At 47.1% G+C, this 21715-nt stretch overlaps 1 protein-coding gene across 3 annotated transcripts in view; it reads right to left on the bottom strand.

The window, feature by feature from the left end:
* TBL1X (transducin beta like 1 X-linked) overlaps positions 1–21715 on the bottom strand; it is a 247138-nt gene that overhangs the window by 20088 nt on the left and 205335 nt on the right. For all 3 annotated transcript variants that reach the window (XM_074391739.1, XM_010336237.3, XM_010336240.3), the window contains 7 exons: positions 14743–14888; positions 10714–10945; positions 6535–6667; positions 6002–6143; positions 5037–5100; positions 4827–4924; positions 850–910 (listed from right to left, as the gene is read on the bottom strand). In XM_074391739.1, the coding sequence (XP_074247840.1) occupies positions 850–910; positions 4827–4924; positions 5037–5100; positions 6002–6143; positions 6535–6667; positions 10714–10945; positions 14743–14888 (876 nt within the window). The remainder of the gene's footprint in view (positions 1–849; positions 911–4826; positions 4925–5036; positions 5101–6001; positions 6144–6534; positions 6668–10713; positions 10946–14742; positions 14889–21715) is intronic.

Raw genomic sequence — 21715 nt, 5'->3', positions numbered from 1 at the left:
GCTGTGTTTCAGAGCTCTGAGCAGGTGGGTGCTGAGGTCATCTGTATCTTGCAAACCTTAAGAGCAATCAATGCTTGCCACAAAATGGGTCTCCTTCTGACCAGTGAGGCCCCTTGGGCGCTATACTCTGTGCATTCAGTTACGTTATGGGGCATTTCATCTAACTCTAAATTATTATTATTTATTTTTATTTATTAGAGACAAGATCTCATTCTGTCACCTAGGCTGGAATGCAGTGGTGCAATCATAACTCACTACAACCTTAATTTCCTGGCTCAAGCAATCCTCCTGCCTCAGCCTCCTGGGTAGCTAAAACTAGAGGTGTACACCAACAAACCCAACTAACGTTTTATATTTTTTGCAGAGATGGGGTCTTCCTTTGTTGCCGAGGCTGGTCTACGACCCCTGGTCTCAAGTGACCCTCCCATCCCAGCCTCCCGAAGTGCTGGAATTACAGGCATCAGCCACAGTGCCCAGCCTAATTTTGAATTATTATTATTATTATTATTATTATTATTTTTGAGACAGGGTCTGGCTCTTTTGCCCAGGATGGAGTGCAGTGGCACAATCTCTCAGCTCACTGCAACCTCCACCTCCTGGGCTCAAGCCATCCTCCTACCTAAACCTCCTGAGGGGCTGAGACTACAGGTGTGCGCCACCATGCCTGGCTAATTATTGTATTTTTGGTAGAGATGGTATTCGTCATGTTGCCCAGGCTACTCTTCAACTCCCGAGCTCATGCAATCCACCTGCTTCAGCTTCCCAAAGCGCTGGGATTACAGGTGTAAGCCACTGGGCTCAAGCTGAATCATTATTTCTGAATTACAAAAAACAAAGAAAAAAACTCACCCGAATGAAAAGGAAACTGCTGTTTGGCTTCTCCTGTGTGGGCATCCCAAATTATTGTCGTCTGTGCTCCGCAAACAAAGGAAACGGTTAGTAACTGTTCTTGCAAAGTTCTCTGGAAACATTTATCATATAAAAAAAAGACAGTGAGCCCCTCTCCTTAGAAACTGACACTTTTCAATACAGATAGAAAGTGAGCCTCATGGGTACTTTCAGTTTTCTCAGATCCACATTAAAAAGAAAGAACCTGGTAAAATTCATTAGCAATCTATTATATTTCACTCCCTTAATACCCCCAAATATTACAATTTCAACATGTAATCAGTATCAAAACCCTGCTGGGATAGCTGCTGGCCTTTTCTCCCAGACTACGTCATTAAAGTATGGCATGCTTTATACTTAACAATCTGGATGGCTACATCTGATGGACTCATCAGCCACAGATGCTGGCATCTCCCTTAACTCATTTATGCCTGAAGTTGCAATTTTTGAATTTTTTCAATCAGACCTTGGCGATGACCCTGGGCAGTAGGATATAAATAACTCCCACGTGCTTGGTGTTCCAATAATGGAACACTAGGCATAAATGGGTTTAAGGACACAGCAGCCGTAACCAATACTTGCAAAAACTACCAAAATTCATAGGAATTCCTCCTCATCTCCAAATTCAGAAAACTGTTGAAAAACCTGGAACAAAGCATCTCCAAAGATCTTTTTGGCATTTTTCCAAGAGAAGGGCTGCAGAAATGAGCATTTCTGAAAGTGCCCCTGCTCATTACTCCATGAACTGGGGACACTAGACATGGCAGAGCAATTGGCTTGCACTGGGGCCAGGCACCAATGTATTTGTCTAACAGTAAGTAGAAAGGTGAGTTCTGCCTTGGAAAACAAAGAAAATCATGATTTTTTATGAATTTACTGACGCTAGGAAGATACTTAGAGCACCAGCTCAATGAATAGCATTGGAATTACGTCTTCATCAACTGGAATTTTCAACTTAATTGGAAACTTTACAACTCTCTGCCAGTGACACTTAGTCAAGATTTTGCTTTCAGAAGAAAGAGTTCTATTTTGTGTTGACTGTGGACATTTTCGGAGGAAACCAAGCAGTGTCTTTGAAACTTGGTACTCCTGGGTTCTGGGTCAGTTCTAGACAAATTAACCTTTCTTTTTTTGGGGTTTAACTCTTCTTAATTTAGCCATGCAAAAAAAAAAATTAACACTGCAGAGAATATATAAACTCTTTTACAGTTCTGATACCATTTCACATATTACACTAATGACTGGGTCTCTTAGTTGACATTTATGTTAAATATACATTGGACAAAAGAAAACAGTGATGCAAACATTTGAAGAATGTGACATATATTGGTGTGTTGGTCAACACCAGCATCACCATAAGTTAACATTTCTTCCCTGGGTGTCATGGACAAGACATTATTTCCACTCCTGCTGTGGCTGACCAGTAATGATGGTGGATCGCACCCTGCCCGAGAGACTAACATATACCACATATGCATTTTCACAGATCACAGAGTCCATCACCTCGTGGAGTTAAGACTGATAATCAGTGAGAAAAACAACCATGAATGTTAAACCGTCTCCAGGTAGGAAGGAGGCCAGGAAACAAACAGCTATTTAGCATTCTACGGAAGTCAAAGGGCAGGAGTTACTGGTGACTCAGGGCCTGAGTTCCCATCCCTCTGCACCAGCTGTGTGTCCCTAGGCAAATTAATAACCCTCTCTGGGCCTCCAGTTCCTCCTCTGTGGAATGGGAGTGATCATACTTGTGCCTGCCTCCTATCCTGGCAGTACTGGATGGGTTAACACAGACGGTAGTGAAGTGCTTGATAAAGAAAAGTGCTGTCATTTACATGAGTTATTTTAATAACTTAAGCAGCAATTACTGAGAGCCTACTGAATGCACAGCAAAGTGCTGCATATGCATGTTACTTGAATTAGAACATCTTGGCAAAAATCTGATAGTAGCTACATGAGAACGTCTATGTGTCAACCACAGCAACTCAGATTTTAAAATATCATAAACCAGGCTACTAAGTCTGAAAGGAAGGTTTCCTGGCTTAAAAGAGAGAGACAGCAATTATGAATGAATGATTTGTTGACCTAGTTATACCCTAGTGCAGGAGTCCACAAACTTTTTCTGTAAAGGGCCAGGAAGTAGGAATTTTAGGCTTCGAGAGCCATCTGATCTCCCTTGCAGCTGCTCACCTCTGCCATTGTAGCATGAAAGCAAACATAGAGAAGTCTCAACAAAGGCGTATGGCTGTGTCCCAATAAAACTTTATTTAAATAAAAAAACAGGTGAGGAGCCAGACTTGGCCTGTATGGGCCACAGTTTGCCAAATGCAATTACAACTTCCCCAAAAGTGGGATGGATGCTCAGACGTCAAGTCTATCATTTTTTTTTCCCCCCGAGACAGTCTTCCTCTGTCACTCAGGCTAGAGTGCAGTGGCACAATCTCGGCTCACTGCAACCTCCACCTCCCAAGTTCAAGCAATTCTCCTGCCTCAGCCTCCCAAGTAGCTGGGATTGCAGGAGCCCACGGTGCCCAGCTAATTTTTCTATTTTTAGTATATGTGGGGTTTTACCATGTTGGCCAGGCTGGTCTCGAACTCCTGACCTCCCAATCTGCCTGCCTCGGCCTCCCAAAGTGCTGGGATTATAGGCATGAACCACTGTGCCTGACCAAGTCGATCATTTTATAATAACTTTTAGAACTAGAATGAACAGAAAACTTATTTTTTTTTATGGTTTGTTTTTTGTTTTTGTGTATGTGTGTGAGACAGAGTCTCACTCTTCTTCCAGATCTAGGCTGGAGTACAGAGGCACAATCTCAGCTCACGGCAACCTCCTTTGCCTCCCTGGTTTAAGAGATTCTCATGCTTCAGTCTCTGAGTAGCTGGGATTACAGGCGTCCACCACCATGCCCGTCTACGTTTTGCATTTTTAGTAGAGACTGGGCTTGCCATGTTGGCCAAGCTGGTCTTGAAAACCTTACTAAGTCTTGGAGTTAAAGTTATCCTGACACCATCACAAAATGCAAAGCTTTGTGGAGGCCTGAGCATCCTCCAGTATTCATGCATGGTTTCCAGTTGTTGTAGAAACACAAAATGATGTGAAAACATGTCTATTTTTTTCTTTTTTTCAATTCTAGATAATGCTTTTTTTCCAAAGCCATGACTAAGAATTCCTGCTGAGTCTCGGGAACGCACAACTGTTCCATGAAAGCTGTTTGGGGTCATGACTCCAGCCAGCCCTGTCGCTGGACAAGTGAGGGAAGTGAAATGGCGCAGAGGCTGAGTTTGCTGGTTGAATCACTCCGGGCTGGGATGGAGTCTTCATCCCCCTACTCTTTGCCCTTGGGTTCCCACCCCACTGATGGCTTTCAGATGCACCTGGAGTTAACGCCACCATGTCTCCCTGCAGCCCTGCCCAGGTGCAGAGCAAGTCAATTCTAATCTGGCTCTGTGGACCATCGGGAGAGTGTGCCCTTGTACCCAGGTTGCTTGACTCCTGCTCAGAGAAGTCTGCAGTCTATGGTGGGAAGCAGCAGTTGATCAAACGAGGAAAGACGAAGCCTGAAGAACATACACAGCCGGTGCCACTTGCCCGTCAGTGGGTGAAAGTTCAGGCAGGGCACGCCCCATACCACGTGGCTCCTTCCAGCAAGTGACAAATGCAATGTGGAGATTTTTCCTCTCTCTACCACCCAACCACGTACCTCAATAAAGGGAAGTTTTGCACATGGGTCTGCAGAACAGCAGACTATGTTAAGAGATGATGTGTTACAAATTAACAGAAAGCTCAAAACCACAGAAACAAAGCCTAAACAAACCCTTTTCATTTCTTTAGGGGAAGCACAAAACCTAAGAGTTCCAAGAAACCACGATGTTATTTTGAGATTAAAAATATCGAACCACCTGTAGCTCAAAGGGATGTATTTTAAGCTAATACTCACTTTGTCTACACCAGCACTCAAAATGTAATTCCCCTTTCTGTTCCATTTCAAGGCAAAGATGGGGCCTTTATGTTGGCCTAAGGTGCTGGCCAGGTTACCTGTTAGTAAAAACAAACAAACATGTTGACTTCAGTGTCGCAGGCTGTTCACTCAAGGGTTCCATCAACAGCTCCTCTTACCCAACCCCAGCACGAGGGACACTGGACTTACCATCTTCCGTCCATATTCTTGCAAAACCGTCATATGAACCTGTAGCCAAGAGTGTTCCATCGGTCTGAGGGCCAGAAAGAGACACAAACCCACAAAAACAACTTAGGAGTGGCAGCACCAAAGAAGCTCAGAGACCCTCTCCCAGGATCCCAGTACACTGGAACCATTTGCTGCTGCGTGTTCTTTAATGACAGAATTAAAAATACCATGCTGAAAGTTATCATACGACTTTGCAGAAAAAGCAGTCAAACTGTGAGCATCCCACATGTCAATGCATATAACCCCTGGTGCTGAAATCCCAAGGTGGAGAGTCGCCTTTTCTGGGCTGCACATCTTCTCTCTCCAGGAGAACTACCCTGGGGCTCCCAGCCTACCTTCCCACCATGAGGCCACAGGCTCATTTTGCTAAGGCATGCTCACATGCAAAGACATGGCTACTGAAGACACAACTCGCTGTCTGCCAAATGCAGCCTTGTTAATAGCTCTTAGAAGCTAAGACCGGCCAGGTACGGTGGCTCACGCCTGAAATTTCAGTACTTTGGGAGGCTGAGGTAGGTGGATCACATTAGGTCAGGAGTTCAAGACCAGCCTGGCCGACATGGTGACACCCTGTGTCTACTAAAAATATAAAAATTAGCGTGATGTGGTGGCGTAAGCCTGTAATCTCAGCTATTCGGGAGACTGAGGCAGTAGAATTGCTTGAACCCTGGATGAGGCGAAGGTTGCAGTGAGTCGAGATCAAACATTGCAGCTTGGGCAACAGAGCAAGGCTTCATCTCAAAAAAAAAAAAAAAAAAGAAAGAAAAGCCAAGACCACCTCTCTGGCAGCCCCTCAGGGTGGGGCTGAGCACACGGGAACGCCTGTCTCCTATGTCTGCATGGGCTCCATCCATCACTGCAGCCCCTGCCTGGTGGCTGGCAGGTTTTACCGATTTCAAAGTGCCCAGGGGGTGGAAGATGCTTACGTTCCAGTCCAGTGAGGTGACATCTTTGTTACTCGGGACATCGTGGCCCCCTTCTCGTATACAATGCCTTAACACAAGCTGGGTGGAGCACCCATTGCTATTCTCATTCAGGTTCCATATCCTTGCAGTTGAGTCTCCGGATCTGCAGAATAAAAACACAGGAGCCACTGTTGTTTGGTTCAAATGGGATAAGAAGCTCTCCACTGCTTGCTCTCTGGCCAGATGGCATCTTCGGCATGTGTTCTTCTGTCTTTTTAATACTCCAGATCCCTGTTTCCCTTCTTGCCATCTTTGCGTTTGGTAATTTTAAATGCCTTTGTGTTCCTTACCACCCCATGGAGAAAATGACTTGGAACTATGGCTTCTCCACAATATGAGACACGTAGAGAAGTAGCTCAAAGAGCCGCCCACTCCCGGGTCTGCCCACACTGGGGTAAGATGGGGAGTGTGTGTTCCTTAAGGCAGAACCCCAGAGAAGGGCAAGCAGCTCCCATCTCCCCAACCCTGGAGTGCCCCCATCCTGACATCCTTACCCAGAGGCAAGCAAATCACTGACAGGGTTCCAGGCACAAATGAACACCTCAGACTCATGGCCCCGAAGGACCGTGGCTTTGTTGGATGGAATCTCAACCTCCCCGTCTACTTCCATTGGCTTCACGTGATTATCTGTCATAGGAAACACAGAGAGATAAGTGGCTTACCAATACAAGAGAAACGCTCTTAAAGGGCACTGCGGTTTCCAGAAACATCTTGTGTCTATGTACTAAGTAATACTACCTCTGATTATTCCTTTTCTTTTTTGAGGCGGAGTCTTACTCTGTCGCCCAGGCTGGAGTGCAGTGGCACAATCTCAGCTCACTGCAACCTCCACCTCCCAGGTGCAAGCAATTCTCATGCCTCAACCTCTCAAGCAGCTGGGATTACAGGCATGTGCCAAAACACTGGAGTAATTTTTGTATTTTTAGTAGACATGGGGCTTCACCATGCTGCCAGGGTTGGTCTCGAACTCCTGGCCTCAAGTGATCCGCCTGCCCCAGCCTCCCAAAATGCTGGAATTATAGGCGTGTGTCACTGCGCCTGGCCGACTTCTGATGATTCTAGGGAAACCCTGGCTTTAGTGCAATTTAGTAAATATTTTAGATTTCTTTATATTTTGACAGTCTTTAAATTTTTGAGGAACAGAAACAGTTTGCTAAGTGCAGTGGGTCACACCTGAAATCCCAGTGCTTCAAGAGGCTGAAGAGGGAGGATTGCATGAGACCAGGAGTTCAATAGCAGCCTGGGCAACACAGCAACACCTCATCTCTATAAAAACAACAAAAAACAAAACAAGAAGTTAGCCAGGCATGGTGGTGCACACTTGTAGTCCCAGCTACTTAGGAGGCTGAGGTGGGAGGGTCACATGAGCCCAAGAGGTTGAGGCTGTAGTGAGCTATGATTGTACCACTGCACCCCAGCCTGGGTCACAGTTATTCTTTATAACTGAGGCCAGCTTACTACAGCCCTTGAACCATGTCTAGTCTCTGGCTGCTTCTGCATAAAGTGTGACTGGCACGCAGCCGCTCCTCATGTTGTCAAATTGCCTGTGGATACTGTTATCAGCTAAACGACATCCCCCTAAAATTCACATCTTGAAGCCCCAATTTCCAGGACCTCAGAATGTGGCTGTATTTGGAGACACGGCTTTCAAAAAGGTGAGCAGGGTAAAAGGAGGTCACTAGGGTGGACCCTAACCCAATGGGACTGGTGTCTTATAAGAAAGGGAAATCAGGACACAGACACACCAAAGGAATGAGCATGTGAGGACATGGAAAAAAGACGGTCTCTATAAGCCAAGGAGAGAGCCCTCACGAAGGAGCTGGGCCTGCCCACTCCTTGATCTCAGACCTCCTGCCTCCAGAACTGTGAGAGCAAATTCTTAAACCACCTGGTCTGTGGCCTTTTGTTACCGCAACTGGGCTGACTTGAGCAGCTGTGACAGAGACTGCATGACCCTCAAAGCCTGAAACATTTGCTGCCTGTCCCTGTAAGAAAGTTTGCTAGCTCCTGGTTTATACTCATGAAAAAGCAGCAATAAGGCCGGGCGGCGGTGGCTCACGCCTGTAATCCCAGTACTCTGGGAGGCTGAGGCAGGCGGATCATGAGGTCAGGAGTTCAAGACTAGCCTGGCCAATATGGTGAAACCCCGTCTCTACTAAAAACACAAAAATGAGCCAGACTTGGTGGCGTGTACCTATAGTCCCAGCTACTTAGGAGGCTGAGGCAGAAGAATCGCTTGAACCTGGGAGTTGGAGGTTGCAGCGAGCCAAGATTGCGCCACTGCTCTCCAGTCTAGGCAAGAGTGAGACTTCATCTCAACAACAACAACAACAACAACAACAAAAAAAAAAAAAAAAAAAAAAGAAAGAAAGAAAAGGCAGCAATACAGCCTGATCATCAAACAATTAGCCATGGGTAACAGTTTCACAATATGGCGAGGAATTGAGCACGCTTCGTTGTATGTCTTTCGTAAAGGTACTTTGGTGGAAAACCTGGGAAACTGAAGCAATGTGATCTTAGGTTACCTGCCACTGAGTAAGGAGTTTTGTTTATGTAAAACATAAGGAAACACCTGGTGGTCCTGCTTGGCTCAAGAAGCCTGATACAAAAGATTCAAACAGCAATGGGACTTTTGGTGTTTCTTCCATGCTCTGAAAGTGTCATCTGGCTGGAAGAGAGGAAAAACATCTTTCTGCGTGTGGCAGATCCACCGTCCCTGGAGACAGTAAGAGAGAAACTAGCATCCTAGCCAGCCACGCAGTGGCAGGGGGCCTGGTAACTCCAGGCAGGCATGGCAGCCAGTATTTTTATTCTTATCAAAACGCAGCCTTCCAACTCTCCTGTCTCCACAGATTGGGCTGTGGGTCAGGTTGGAGTAGCTGTTCCAGAGTTTCAACCGGTGTGAACTGGCCACATGCACAGAGGAGGGGGGCCAGACTCTTCTCTTCCTTCCCCACAAGTGGACCTTATCAACATAAGGCTGCTGAGAGGTCTTTTCCTTTTATCTGAGGCAGGTGGCCTTTCTGTCACCCTATTGCAATAGAAACGTTGTTAACAATCTGTGAAGCTTCCATTCAATGCTGGATCTGATTCTCCGGAGAATTTGTTAGCTGGTGCCTGTGGATGGTAACTTGCCACAGGGCTTGACTCCAGTGGCAGCCGGCCGGCCCTCTACACACGAGAAAGTTGTGGAGTCGAGATGTACCAGGTTAAGACACCAATGTCATCGTCAGCTCAATCTTCAAGGACTGCTGGGCTAAATGGCTGCTCCAAGGAAAACAACTTTCTTTCTTTTTTAAGACAGAGTCTTGCTCTGTCGTCCAGGCTGGCGTGTAATGGCGCTATCTCAGCTCACTGCAACCACTGCCTCCTGGGTTCAAGTTTTTCTCCTGCCTTAGCCTCCAGAGTAGCTGGAATTATAGGTGCCCACCACCACGCCTGGCTAATTTTTGTATTTTTAGTAGAGACAGGGTTTTGCCAAGTTGGCCAGGCTGGTCTCAAACTCCTGACCTCAGGTGATCCACCTGCCTTGGCCTCCCAAAGTGCTGGAATCACAGGCGTGAGCCACCATGCTCGGCCAGAAACAACTTTCAAATAAGGAAGAACACACAGACAGACAGACAGACAGACACACACACACACACACACACGCACACACACTACACCATGCACGGGTGCACAGGTACACACACACCCAGACACACATGCACAAGCACATGCAGATATATACATGCACAACATACATATACACACACACCCATGGTATGCCATGCACGGCACACATGCTTGTTCTGAACTTACACCTTGAGGTGGCGTCTCTACGGGTTTCTAGATCAGTATGTCTAAGTGGAGCAGGTTCTCTGGGTAGAAATTTGGTCTGTCTGACTTGCCACATACTCATGGGCAATCACCTAACAGGGACGGATGTCCTAGGGTTTTGCAAAGACCAAATAAGCCTATGCACAGTGTCTGGGACCCAGTGCCCTTGGCAGGAACTGTGAGTGAGCTCAGTGATTATACTCAACGCGGAAGGCTGGAGGCTGAGACTACGAATGAAGGTGTCCACGAATGAAACACTTTTGTGTATCATGGGCAACAATCATGTGTTAGAAGAGAGCTCTCAGGTTAGCAGCAACATTTCCCAAGGTTGAAGATGAGGGTAAAGAAGGTCAGGTCAGGCCGGGCATGGTGGTTCACGCCTATAATCCCAGCACTTTGGGAGGCTGAGGTGGGCAGATCACGAGGTCAGGAGTTCGAGACCAGCCTGGCAAAAATAGTGAAATCCCGTCTCTACTAAAAATTCAAAAAATTAGCCAGGTGTGGTGGTGGGCACCTGTAATCCCAGCTACTTGGGAGGCTGAGGCAGGAGAATTGCTTGGACCTGGGAGGCGAAGGTTGCAGTGAGCCAAGATCGCACCATTGCACTCCAGCCCAGCAACAGTGTGAGACTCTGTCTCAAAAAAAAAAAAAAAAAGAAGGTCAGGTTCAATGGTTGTGATAGAAAAAATGGAACGGCAAGTTCTTCCAGCCAGATCATAAGTAAACACTAGAGAGCAGCTTCTAAGACATTTATAGCAGGCAGATTTCTAAGAAGGCATTCGGATTTGCCCAGATTCAGAAGAAAACAATGAACCCAGAGAGACCCACCGAATTCCCAGAGTCCCCGCACTCACTGATATCATGTGCTCTGATCTCTTCCCCATTCACTGGGGTCTGTGCATTCTTTGGTGGGTTTTGCTGGGAAACACCGGCTGTGGTTGAGGTGGCCGCCGAGGCTGCTGCACTGGCTTGCTGCTGAGCGAGCTTCTCTCGGAACGCCTGCTGCCGTGTCTGCACCACATCAGGCATCACAGCATCTATCAGTGACAGGGACTCTATGGGGCGGCCGTCGAACACTGTGCCATCCTGGGGAAACAAGCCAAGTGACAGTTGTCAGCTCACGTGGGTGAGGGCTCTGGGAACGGCCTCTGCTCTCCGGGCAGAAGAAATGCAGGAAAATGGAGCATAAACAGCTGAGTCCCAGCAACCAGGGGGCTGAGGGGGAAGCACATGGACCCGGAGGCTGAGAGCCTGGGGTGAAGAGATCCCACAGTGGGTGGGGGGACAGGGAAGGTGACATGGCAAACTGTCGGTAAGAACTAAGTATGACAGCTGTTCTGAGTGTCAAACCCAGGGGGGGTATTGCAGACAAAAAAGCCATTTATTCTTTACAGAAAGTGCTATCCCTGAGGCGATGATTCTCAACATGGGGTGGGGGGGTGACTATCTCCTTGGGGGGCATTAGGCAACATCTGGAGACATTTTTGGCTGTTACAACTAAGGGAGGAGGGGTGCTCCGGGCATCTGGCGGATGCCCAGGACAGCCCCACCATGGAGACTCATCCAGCCCCAAATACTGTGTGCTGTGGTGGGGAAGCCCCGCCCAGGTGCTATCGCCTGTGTGCACCATCTCTGCAAATGACCAGCCATGATACAGGAGGGTAATGCTTCAGAAGCAGAGCCCTATGAGATGGCGGTACCATTCAGGATTGGATTCTGGGTCCATCTGTCCATGGGATTTAATAAAATAGGCACTTGCTACTACTTGAAATGACTCCTTGGGTTCAAGGTTAGACTAACTATAGCCATGACAGAATCGACATCATTTCAATTCATGATTTTTTGAACATCCTTTGATTCTCTGATTTCCATTTACCATAAAAAACTTTTCACACATATTTAAAAATACAGCAGGAAGTTCTTTCCTTGGGAAGCATGCCAGATATTCCAATCAGGTGAACCTCACTATGCCTCGGGGTTGTATCTGGTGGAAGTGTAAACGCATTTTTATATGCTCTGAACCTGAATTACCTCCGAAATGAGGAAAAATGGAAAGGCTCAGGTTTCAGCCGAAGAAGAACTAAATAAAACATCACCCCAGATGATTTCTGATTACAAGACAATATTCAAAATAAGGAATACAACGTATGCAAAGAACTAGCTGCATCAACCTCCTCAGCCACTCTTGGCCCTTGATTCTGGTCATGGAGTGGGCAATGGTGACCGGCTGGTCAAGATGCTTCCACACCCCCTTCCTCCTTCATATGTTCACACCCAAATGAACAAGCATATCACAAAACGCGGTAACTGTCCAAGATCGTAACAACACGTCCTCATTTCACCTCCGAGGGAATATTCTCTGTCTCTTCTTTTCCTTAGAGACAGGGTCTCGCTCTGTCATCCAGGCTGGAGTGCAGGAGCACAGTCACGGCTCACAGCAGCCTCAAACTCTTGGCCCAAAGTGATCTTCCTGTTTTAGCCTCCGGAGTAGCTGGGGTTACAAGCATGCGCCACTGCACCTGGCTTATTTTTTTATTTTTTTGTAGAGACAGGGTCTTGTTATATTGCCCAGGCTGGTCTAGAACTTCTTGCCTCAGGCAACCCTCCAACTTTGGCCTCCCAAAGTGCTGGGATTACAGATGTGAGCCACTGCCCCTGGCGTGTCTCACTTTTTAATGATTAGAAACCACTGTGACAAATGGGATGGTCTCTCATTAGCCTCTGGAGTGCTGGAATCTGGAGTGCTAAGGAAAGGAAACTATGAAGGTTTCCTGACAGATAAGCGGTAGAAGGCAACGAGCAGGGAAAAACAGTCACGGGTATCTTGAGATTTGAGGGCTGGCTGGACTTTGGGGACATGTCCTCTTAGCCACACACGTGCGTTTTACAGAGAAGGAAACGAGACAGGGCCAGAAGGAGTCAGTGGAAGATCCAGGGCACCAAGTGTGAAGAAGAGAAAGAGGAGATGGCTGGTTTGCCAGGTAAAAGGGAGCACAAGAGAGGAAAAAACACCAGAGCTTTCAAAGTCATGGCTTTCAGAAAATGGCAGGCAAAAGGGCAAGGAGGAAAATAGGAGCTGGGCACGACGGCTCATGCCTGTACTCCCAGCACTTTGGGAGGCCAAGGCGGGAGGACTGCTTGAGCCCAAGAGTTCGAGACCAGTGAGACCTCATCTCTACAAAAAATAAAAAATTAGCCTGGCATGATGGTGTGTGCCTATTAAGTCCAAGCTGCTCAGGAGGCTGAGGCGGGAGGATCATCTGAGCCAGGAGTTTCAGGCTGCAGTGAGCTATGATTGTACCACTGCACTCCCATCTGGGTGACAGAAAGAGACCTGGGCTCAAAAAAAAAAAAAAAAAGAAAAGAAAAGACAAAGAAAACAGACTATATTACTTTGTGATTGTCTAAGAGTTTTTTTAAAAGGTAAAGAGAAAGCAGTGTAACATGGAGAAAGGTTTGGAAGGGTGAGAGCAGTTCCCAGGAAGACGGGACAGAGGGAATCCTGGAAGAATGTGACTGCCAGGTGGGATGGATCATGGTACACTATGGAAAACTTGGGTAGAATCACGTTCCTCGGTCAGAGCAGAAGAAAGAGGGGCAGAGGGAGGAAGCTGGGGGGATTGAGCAATCAGTAACAGCGACTTTCTTTGGTCCCAGTGCTTTGGGAGGCTGAGGCAGGAGTATCACTTGAGCCCAGAAGGTTGAGGCTGCGGTAAGCCATGATTGTGCCACTGCACCCTAGCCTGGGCAATAGTGTGAGAATCAGTCTCAAAAAAAAAAAAAAAAGAGAGCGAGAGAGACTCAGGTGAAGGTGGCAGGAAAGGCTGTGGATCCCAGAAGTCCCCTGAAGTCAAGGGGATCTTCATTGCAGAATCATGAGACCAGAATAGGAGGGGACAAGAGAGGATAAGGTGTGTGGTTTAAAACCAAAATTGGTATCAAACTGGCACAACTTCTAACTGTGGGCCAATCTAAAAAGGAGGAGGGGATCCAAGCCAAGTGCATAATTTTAATGTGTATTTATTTTCCCATCCCCTTACCCCATCTGTTCTACAACGAGCCCGGTAATGAAAGCATCCCCTGAGATCCTCGTTAACACAAGAGCCATTGCCTCTCTGCCCTGATGCAGCCTCTGGTGATGCTCTCTGTCAGGTTCCCCCAAAATACAGATTCCACCTGACCACGTGTCGGGCCTCCCTCTAGCCAATCTACTCTAGGAATTCAAGGAGAGCAAATCTGCTAAGTGCAAGGCAAACGTCCAATCTGAAGCCCAGAGCAGCTGAAGATCTGCCGCATCTGAAAAAGATGCGGCAGTGTAATTGTTTACATGAGTCAACAGCCAATAATTCTATATTTAACTAAAAAACACAGAACCATGTGGGAGGGGCACTGGAAGCTTGCTACTGTGTCATCCCTGATCAATAAGTTATTAACACAAAGTGGAAAAAAACCCAACTTCCTTTCTTTTTTAAATTTTATTTTAGAGATGGAGTCTCACTGTGTTGCCCAGGCTGGAGTGTAGTGGCGCAATTAGAGCTCACTGAAGCCTCAACCTCTCGGGCTTGAGTGATCTGATCCTCTCAGCTCAGCCTTCTAAGTGCTGGGGCTACAGGTGTGTACCACCACACTGAGCTAATTTTAAAATGTTTTGTAGAAATGCTGTTTCACCACGTTGTCCAGGCTGGTCTCAAACTCCTGGGCCCAAGTGGACCTCTTGCCTTAGCCTCCCAAAGTCCTGGGATCATCGGCATAAGCCACTGTACCCTGCCACTGAATTAATCCCAAATGCCTGAGGGATATGCATGTTAGTTTCCAATGCGTTCCAAGCTCTTGCAGCTTCCCAGGGCTCTGCTGTTTGGGAACCGAGCCCGGCAGCTACATACCTCATTGATACTGATCTCGGCCTCTACATACTGTAGGCCCTTCTGGAGAATGGAGATGAGGGCGGCCGGCGGCACTAGTGTCCCATTGATGTTGGACTGGCTGATGTGGCTCTCGATCCCGAATGTGAAAGCCGAGTGGGAAAAACCTGCAGCAAGAGGGGAAAGCCGAGGTTGAATGAGACCCCAATTGACGGAGGGAGGTGCAGCCGTTGAGATCTGAAGGTGGCCTGCGGATTTCAAACACACTTAATTTGTGGGGACAGACATGGCTGTAGAATGCCCAGAGATGCTTCTGATTTGGGTTCAGCAAGGTAGGAAAGGGCAGAGGGAGAAGGAGGGATTTCAGACCCAGGAAGACCAGGTTGGTATGTGATGAAACAAGGGCCTTTAATGGTAGACCCGTTTCAGTGTTATTAACAATAAAACAGAGAACAGACAATAGAGTTTGCCCTGCATGCCCCGGTTGGACATATCTGTTACTGAAATTTGGCTCCCGGCTCCCCCTAACTCTGCTGTTCGTATGACTCTACAGAAGCTCATGCTGAAGCCTCTCTGTGTCACCCCGTGCAAACACACAGGGCACCTTTCATCAGCCCAAGATGAGGGAACAGTAAACGCTGACCCTGAGTGCTGACACAAGTGCATCACAACCCAACATCTGAAGACAGAGAAGAGGCCGATCTCGACTGACTGATGTGGCGCTGTCATTTTCTCCAAACACTGGGAATTTTCTCCTTGCTAATAGATGCTGGCTCTTTTCCTTTCCTCCCCCACTGCGTCTCTTTCACTGCTGCTGTAGGAAGCTGCTGATCAATGATGCTTGGCAATTTAAAGGTGTTTTCAGATCAGCTTTGGATGAAGGCTCTTGAATGAAGCTGTTGGGAAGGGGATCAGGACTGAATACACAGAAAGCCATGCCTTGCTCTTGTGGATGATGCCTGCTTCAAGGAAAGAAGGCAACGACACTGGCCATGTATGTGGAGGTCGGCGGGGGGATGGGGAAGCTGCAACAGCCCTTCCTCAAGGAGAGGGAGGGAGGCGGCATCCTACTGCCAGCAAGTCTAGGCTGCTGCAGGGAGTTTCCTAAAACAGGAAACCCCGCCTGGCGGGGCTGGGCCACTTTGCTTGGTGCAGAGGCTGACTGGGGGTGTACAGGAGCTTGAAATCCTTGGGAGTTGGAGGTCACGGGGGGATCTCATGTGAGGAACATGGACCCCCATGCTTGTCTCCCTGGAAACAGGTGGGACGGACACCAAGGCATTCCCACGGTGTGGCTTTCAACTCTCACAGTTTACATCCTCCACGGATGAGGCAAATGAGCAGGAAGCAGGGAGTTCTGAAAGTGGCCAGTGTACCTCCCTGGTTAGGCCAGTCTGCAAGCTGAGGATCTGGTTATCCCAGGAGATGGGACTGTCAGCTCACTGGGCGTGTGCTCCTCTTCGCCATCTTTCATTCGGCCAAAGGGGGGCAGTGGCAGCCGGCTTCCCTCTGCTTTCCCATCAGTGCCCTTCTGCCTCTCCTTATCCAAATACAAACTGACCTTGCAATAAACAAAATGCTCGCCAGATGGGAATGTTCGTTCCTCCAGGAGACGAGCTCTGCGCCTTGCTCTCCTTGCTGCTTTCTGATACTTCACTTTTCTCTGTCTACTCCCTCCTCCTCAATCCACCCTCTGTTCTGTCCCCATCTCCAGGTTGTAAAGAGCATATCAAATGTGTAGTTGAGATTTATCTGAGTAACAGGGTAGCTGCTATTAATTTTACAATCAATTGCACAGAGCCTTGTATATTTCTTTACGAACTAAACTAACCGCCTACATTAGGTTGCAGAGGAGCCCTTTCCAGGTTCCCCTATCCCCAAGGGTTCCTCCGCCCCTGTGTTTTTGGAGGATATAAGCCAAGGTTCTTTACAACAACCTTATCTTTTCCTTCTAACTTGTTTTCTCTCTCTCTATCCACCTTCCTTTTCCCCTACTCACTCCTACCAAAATGAAGCAACCCACCCTTGGATTCACCAATGACTCTATTCTCCGCCATGTTATACAGAGTTTTACCTGCAAGCTTTTATCATTGAGATCTTCGGCAAAGTGTGGAATAGAAAAACCTCAGTCAATGAATAAAGCAGGACCTCACTGCATTCTTGGCCCAATGCTCTATTGCATGGACTCTTCCTTATCTAGTCCGGGCCATGGTGATTCCTCTCTCACAGACATCACGACTCTCCTGGCTGGTAGGAGCCACTCACCTGGCTCCTACTCAATAGCTTTAAGTCTCTCAACATCATTCTGTCACTGTCCTTTTTCCTTGATGAATCAGGTCTCTGAGATCTTTTGAGGGTAACTGACAGGCTCCTGTTGCTCAGTTTGTAGGGGTGGGGCTGAGATCCAAGCCTGGGCAGCCAGAAACTATTCTTAGCCACCATGAAACAGCATCTAGAAATGTCTACTGAATGTACCAGAATCCAACATTAGGTGCTGATGAGGGTTCCTGACAAGCAAACCTCATGGCCAATGGAGCAATTGTGGAAGGAGAGTCTCATGCTCCTGGCATGTTTTATTCATCTACTCTCACTCATTGATTCCCACAGGAGCACTGGGCCACAGAACTGATACCTGCAGTCATATGCTCTGTGAAACAGAGCCGATTTTGACCACATTACCACCTTCAACCAAACCTGGGCGCTCTGTCCACTACCTCAGTCTCTGTAGCAGCTGTTCAGAGTGGGTACTGTTTTTGTTTCACATATGAGGACAAACACTGGAGACGTCAGGCAACCCACCCACGGTTTATGTGATAAGGGGCTGAACTAAACTGTGAACCATAGACCATGTGACTTTGAAATTCTGCTTTTTACTTTACCCTCCAAGACCCACAGGCACAGAAACCAAAATTCTTGAATTATCTGCATGGACACAGACTCCATTTCCAACTGGCTGCTCAGCTAGACCACTGGCAGCTCTGAACAACAGCCATCTTGGGTGCAGCTCAAGCAACTCATAAAGAATGGTGTGCAAAGCTGTCTAACCCACGGCGGGAGTGTGCCCTTGATTTCTCTTTCATCTGGGTTAACAACATGGTTTGGCTGTAGAGAAATTTGTAACTTCATTTCTCTACATGACTATGCTCTCCAACATTGATTTCATTTCTGGACCATGTGGACAATGGTATTCACATTCGATTAAGGCTTCTGGGAACAAGGAGATGAACCAATAAAGATGGATGAAGGGTGCAGAGTCTCAGACTTCTGCAGAGAGCTGAAAGTTGTCTGCTGGCAGGCATATCCTACGCAGATACACAACAACAAAAGTGCAGAATAGTTCTACAGGGGTACCCTGAAGGTCTTTCATTAGCTTGGGACCTCTTATGGAGAGGGTAGGCTGTCATGGCTGGAAGTTAGGCACTTTCATAAAGACCTGGGAGACGTACATTCCATACCACGGTTAACAGAAGTCTTCCTATTTGCTGAACTTTTCACTAGCTGCATTTCTTTGAATGGATCTCTACATGGGCTCTAGAACAATGGTTTTTCAGTCCATTTCCTCTAAGATTTTCTTACTGATTTCTGATCATGTGATCTCGTGAAGGCAAGGAGGAGGGCTGGGTTCTGTCCTCCATCCGCCACCGGGTGCCTGGTCCATGCCACTTCATTTGGCTGGGCCTGCCTTTCCTCCTCTGCGGTGTGGGGATAAAAAGTACCTTGAAGTGCTGATGAGACACATAGATGGGACAGCAGCCAGACCCATGACACATGTGAAGGAGAGAAGACACAGTGAGTCGAGGTCACTGTCCCAGCTTTCCTTGTTGGAACAATGAGGATGGCAGATGAAATGGCTACCAGGATATTTTCTAGTTCTGATATTCGTTCTGGGACAGGAAGATGCGTGTTATGTTCTGAATGTCTGTGTCCCCCCCAGATTGGCATGTGGGAGACAAATCCCCAAAGTGATGGTGTTAAGAGGTGAGGCCTTCATGAACTAATTAAGTCATGACGGCTCCACTCTCGTGAATGGGACCAGTGCCCCTATAAAAGAGGCTCAAGCAACCTACCCCATCCCTTTCACCATGTGAAAACACAGGAGGAGCCATCCATGAGGAACAGGACTTCACTGGACACCAAATCTGCTGGTGTCTTGATCTTGGACTTCCCAGCCTCCAGAACTGTGAGCAATACATTTTGGTTGTGTATAAATTACCCAGTCTAAAGTATTGGTTATAGCCCATACAAACTAATACAATGCCCAAGGACTATGTAACAGAGGCTGCTTGACCACTTCCTCTTAGGCCTGACCGCTTCCTCCTAGGCCACAGTTGCTGGAACCAGGTGCCAGGGTGCTGTGGAAGGTAATGTCTTGGAAGACATGGTACCTCCAGGGAAGATGCTTCTCTTCTAGGGCCATCCCTGCCTCCATACCTGCCAGCATCCCACCCCTCCCACCTGGACTCCAGAGCTAATGGGTACATTCATTTGCAGTCTGCCAGAGTGGTAAGACTTCAGTGCCTTGTGCCTCCTCAGCTTTCCTGCATCTCTGAACACATCTCTTCTATCCAACAAGACATCCGTAGGAACAAAGATCAGAATGTCAATGATAAATGAAGCACCCAGGGCTGCCCCAGCAGCAGGTGCAGAAGTAGCTAACGGGCAGGAGAATAAAGAGCTTAGTGGTACCTCAATGAAAGACTGTGTGAAGGTGATGGGTTAGTGTCCTTGATGTCATCAGTAGGCTAGCCTAGAGACATTCCTGAAGACAGCAGGCTTGCCACTTACTTAGGAGGTATATCCCTGATGAATCTCTTGACAGCAGGGTTTCTCAACCACAGTATGGCTGACTTTTAGGCTGAATCCTTCTTTGCTGTGGGGGACATAGTCCCATGCATTGTACAATGTTGAGAAGCACCCCTGGCCTCTACCCACAAGATGTCAGTAGCACACTCCCATTGTAACAACCAAAAATGTTTACAGATATACTCCCATCAACCCTACCACGGTTGAGGAATTGACACCCTGAAAGGCTACCACCCCCAGCTCTACTCTCCTCAAGTTTCTGCTTGATTCTTGGTTGTTGCTATTGAAAAAGCAAGCTACTCTCTACATGCAATTGGTCATAGACCTTAGATAACACACAGTAACAGAGAATAATCAGATGAAGTAAAATTATTCCCAAGCAGAAAAAAAGAATATAACCATGATAAACTGAAAGGCTTACACAAAAGACTACATTTTATAATGAATGGATGCTAGGATTTTCCATGTAGAGTCCTGTCCATTTGGAATGAACGGTGCAATAGTCTCACAAGAGAGGAAACAGTCTGCACAAGAATCTGTCTCATCTAACTAGGCAATATAAATGGATTTAAAACAAACCAAGTACAGGTATTGTGTTTCTTGCAACTATGACACTGCCAAACCATACCCCTCACAAGTGGCTGCACAAACCATTTGAGTTGTACAGTGAACTACTATGCCCAGCTAATGTTGGCCTGATTCATCAGCAAAAACTGCTAAGTTATCAGTCACTGGCCTTTAGAAATACCGCTTATTTGGCAGAGAAAAGTAGACATTTAATACTCAGGCAGCTGTGGGGTTGGTTTTGCATCTTCAGCTGAAACAAATACCAAGGGTGTTAATTTGTAGCCTTAAAACTGGAATTTTTATTACATATTTAACAGACTTACATACTTGTAAATACTGACAGCTATCCAAAGCTCATGGGTACCATGTGCTATTTGTACACTGCCTAGATCATGGGCTTGCAAACTGAGGCCCACAGGCCAAGTCTGGCTCACCGCCTGTGTGTGTAAACAAAGTTTTATTGAGATACAATCACACCCATGAATTGATGTGCTGTCTATGGCTATTCTCACACTACAATGGGGGAGTTGAGTAGGTTTAACAGAGACCACATGGCTCATAGAGCTGAGGATATTTACTATCTGCTCCTCTACAGGAACAGTGTGCTGACCTGATTTCATATACAGTTGACTCTCCATAACCGACAGTGCTGCATCCACCAGTGCAACCAAAAATATCCAGAAAAGAAACACAAAAATCAATGCGACAAGAATAATACAAATAAAAAACCAATGCAATCTAACCAACGCAGCATTTACATTGTATTAGGTATTATAAGTAATACAGAGCTGATTTAAAGTTCACAGGAGATGTGCATAGGTTATATGTAACTACTATGCCATTTTATTTTATTTTTGAGCGGGGGTGGGGGGAGAATCTACTATGCCATTTGACATCAGGGACTTGAGTATCTATGAATTTTGGTATTAAAGGGGGTCCTGGAATCGACCCCTTGTGGATACCCAGGGATGGCTGTACACACAAAGCAGCAGTAAGCAAATGTCATGGCCTCCCAGATGCCTTGCCTCTGTCCTCTCCACATCTCTGCTATACACCTGTCTTTTCTCTTTGCTACCACTCTGCTCCTGGGCCCTCACTCTTTCCCAGCCCTTCGATCGTCTCTTCCCTTCTAATATGCCTGACAATAACAATGATAGCTGGTGTTTAGTGAGCGCTTTCTTGGTGTCAGGCAATAGCATATAAGCTTCGCGTGTGCTGCCTGATGCAACACAAAACCGCTGCGGTAACTTCCCTGATCACAAGCCACCTACTGCTCTCCTTTTCCATAGCAGTCGAGGGCCAGCAGGCCTGGATGAGCTCCCTCACCTCAGTAAGGCCTTCCAAGCCTCTGGTACCCCGTTCTAAAGCCATGCCAGCTCTGACCGTGCTCCAAGCATGTGCCTGCCTTCCCATAGGATGACTTCACTCATTTTGGTCTCTTGATCTGGACCAGTAGTTCTCAAGTGAAGCTGTTTTTGTGCCCAAGAAGAAGACATCTGGCAGTGTCTGGGTGGGTGGGTGTCTATGTGCTGCAGGCATCGAGCAGGCAGAGGCCAAGGATGTGGTTAAACATCCTACCATCCATAAGGCAGTCTACCACGTCAAAAAATAATCCAGCCCCAGC

The sequence above is a fragment of the Saimiri boliviensis genome, chromosome X (genome assembly GCF_048565385.1).
Source record: "Saimiri boliviensis isolate mSaiBol1 chromosome X, mSaiBol1.pri, whole genome shotgun sequence".
NCBI classification, from domain to species: domain Eukaryota; kingdom Metazoa; phylum Chordata; class Mammalia; order Primates; family Cebidae; genus Saimiri; species Saimiri boliviensis.
Note: the sequence above shows the minus strand (reverse complement) of the source record. Positions and strands in the feature narration are given on the sequence as shown.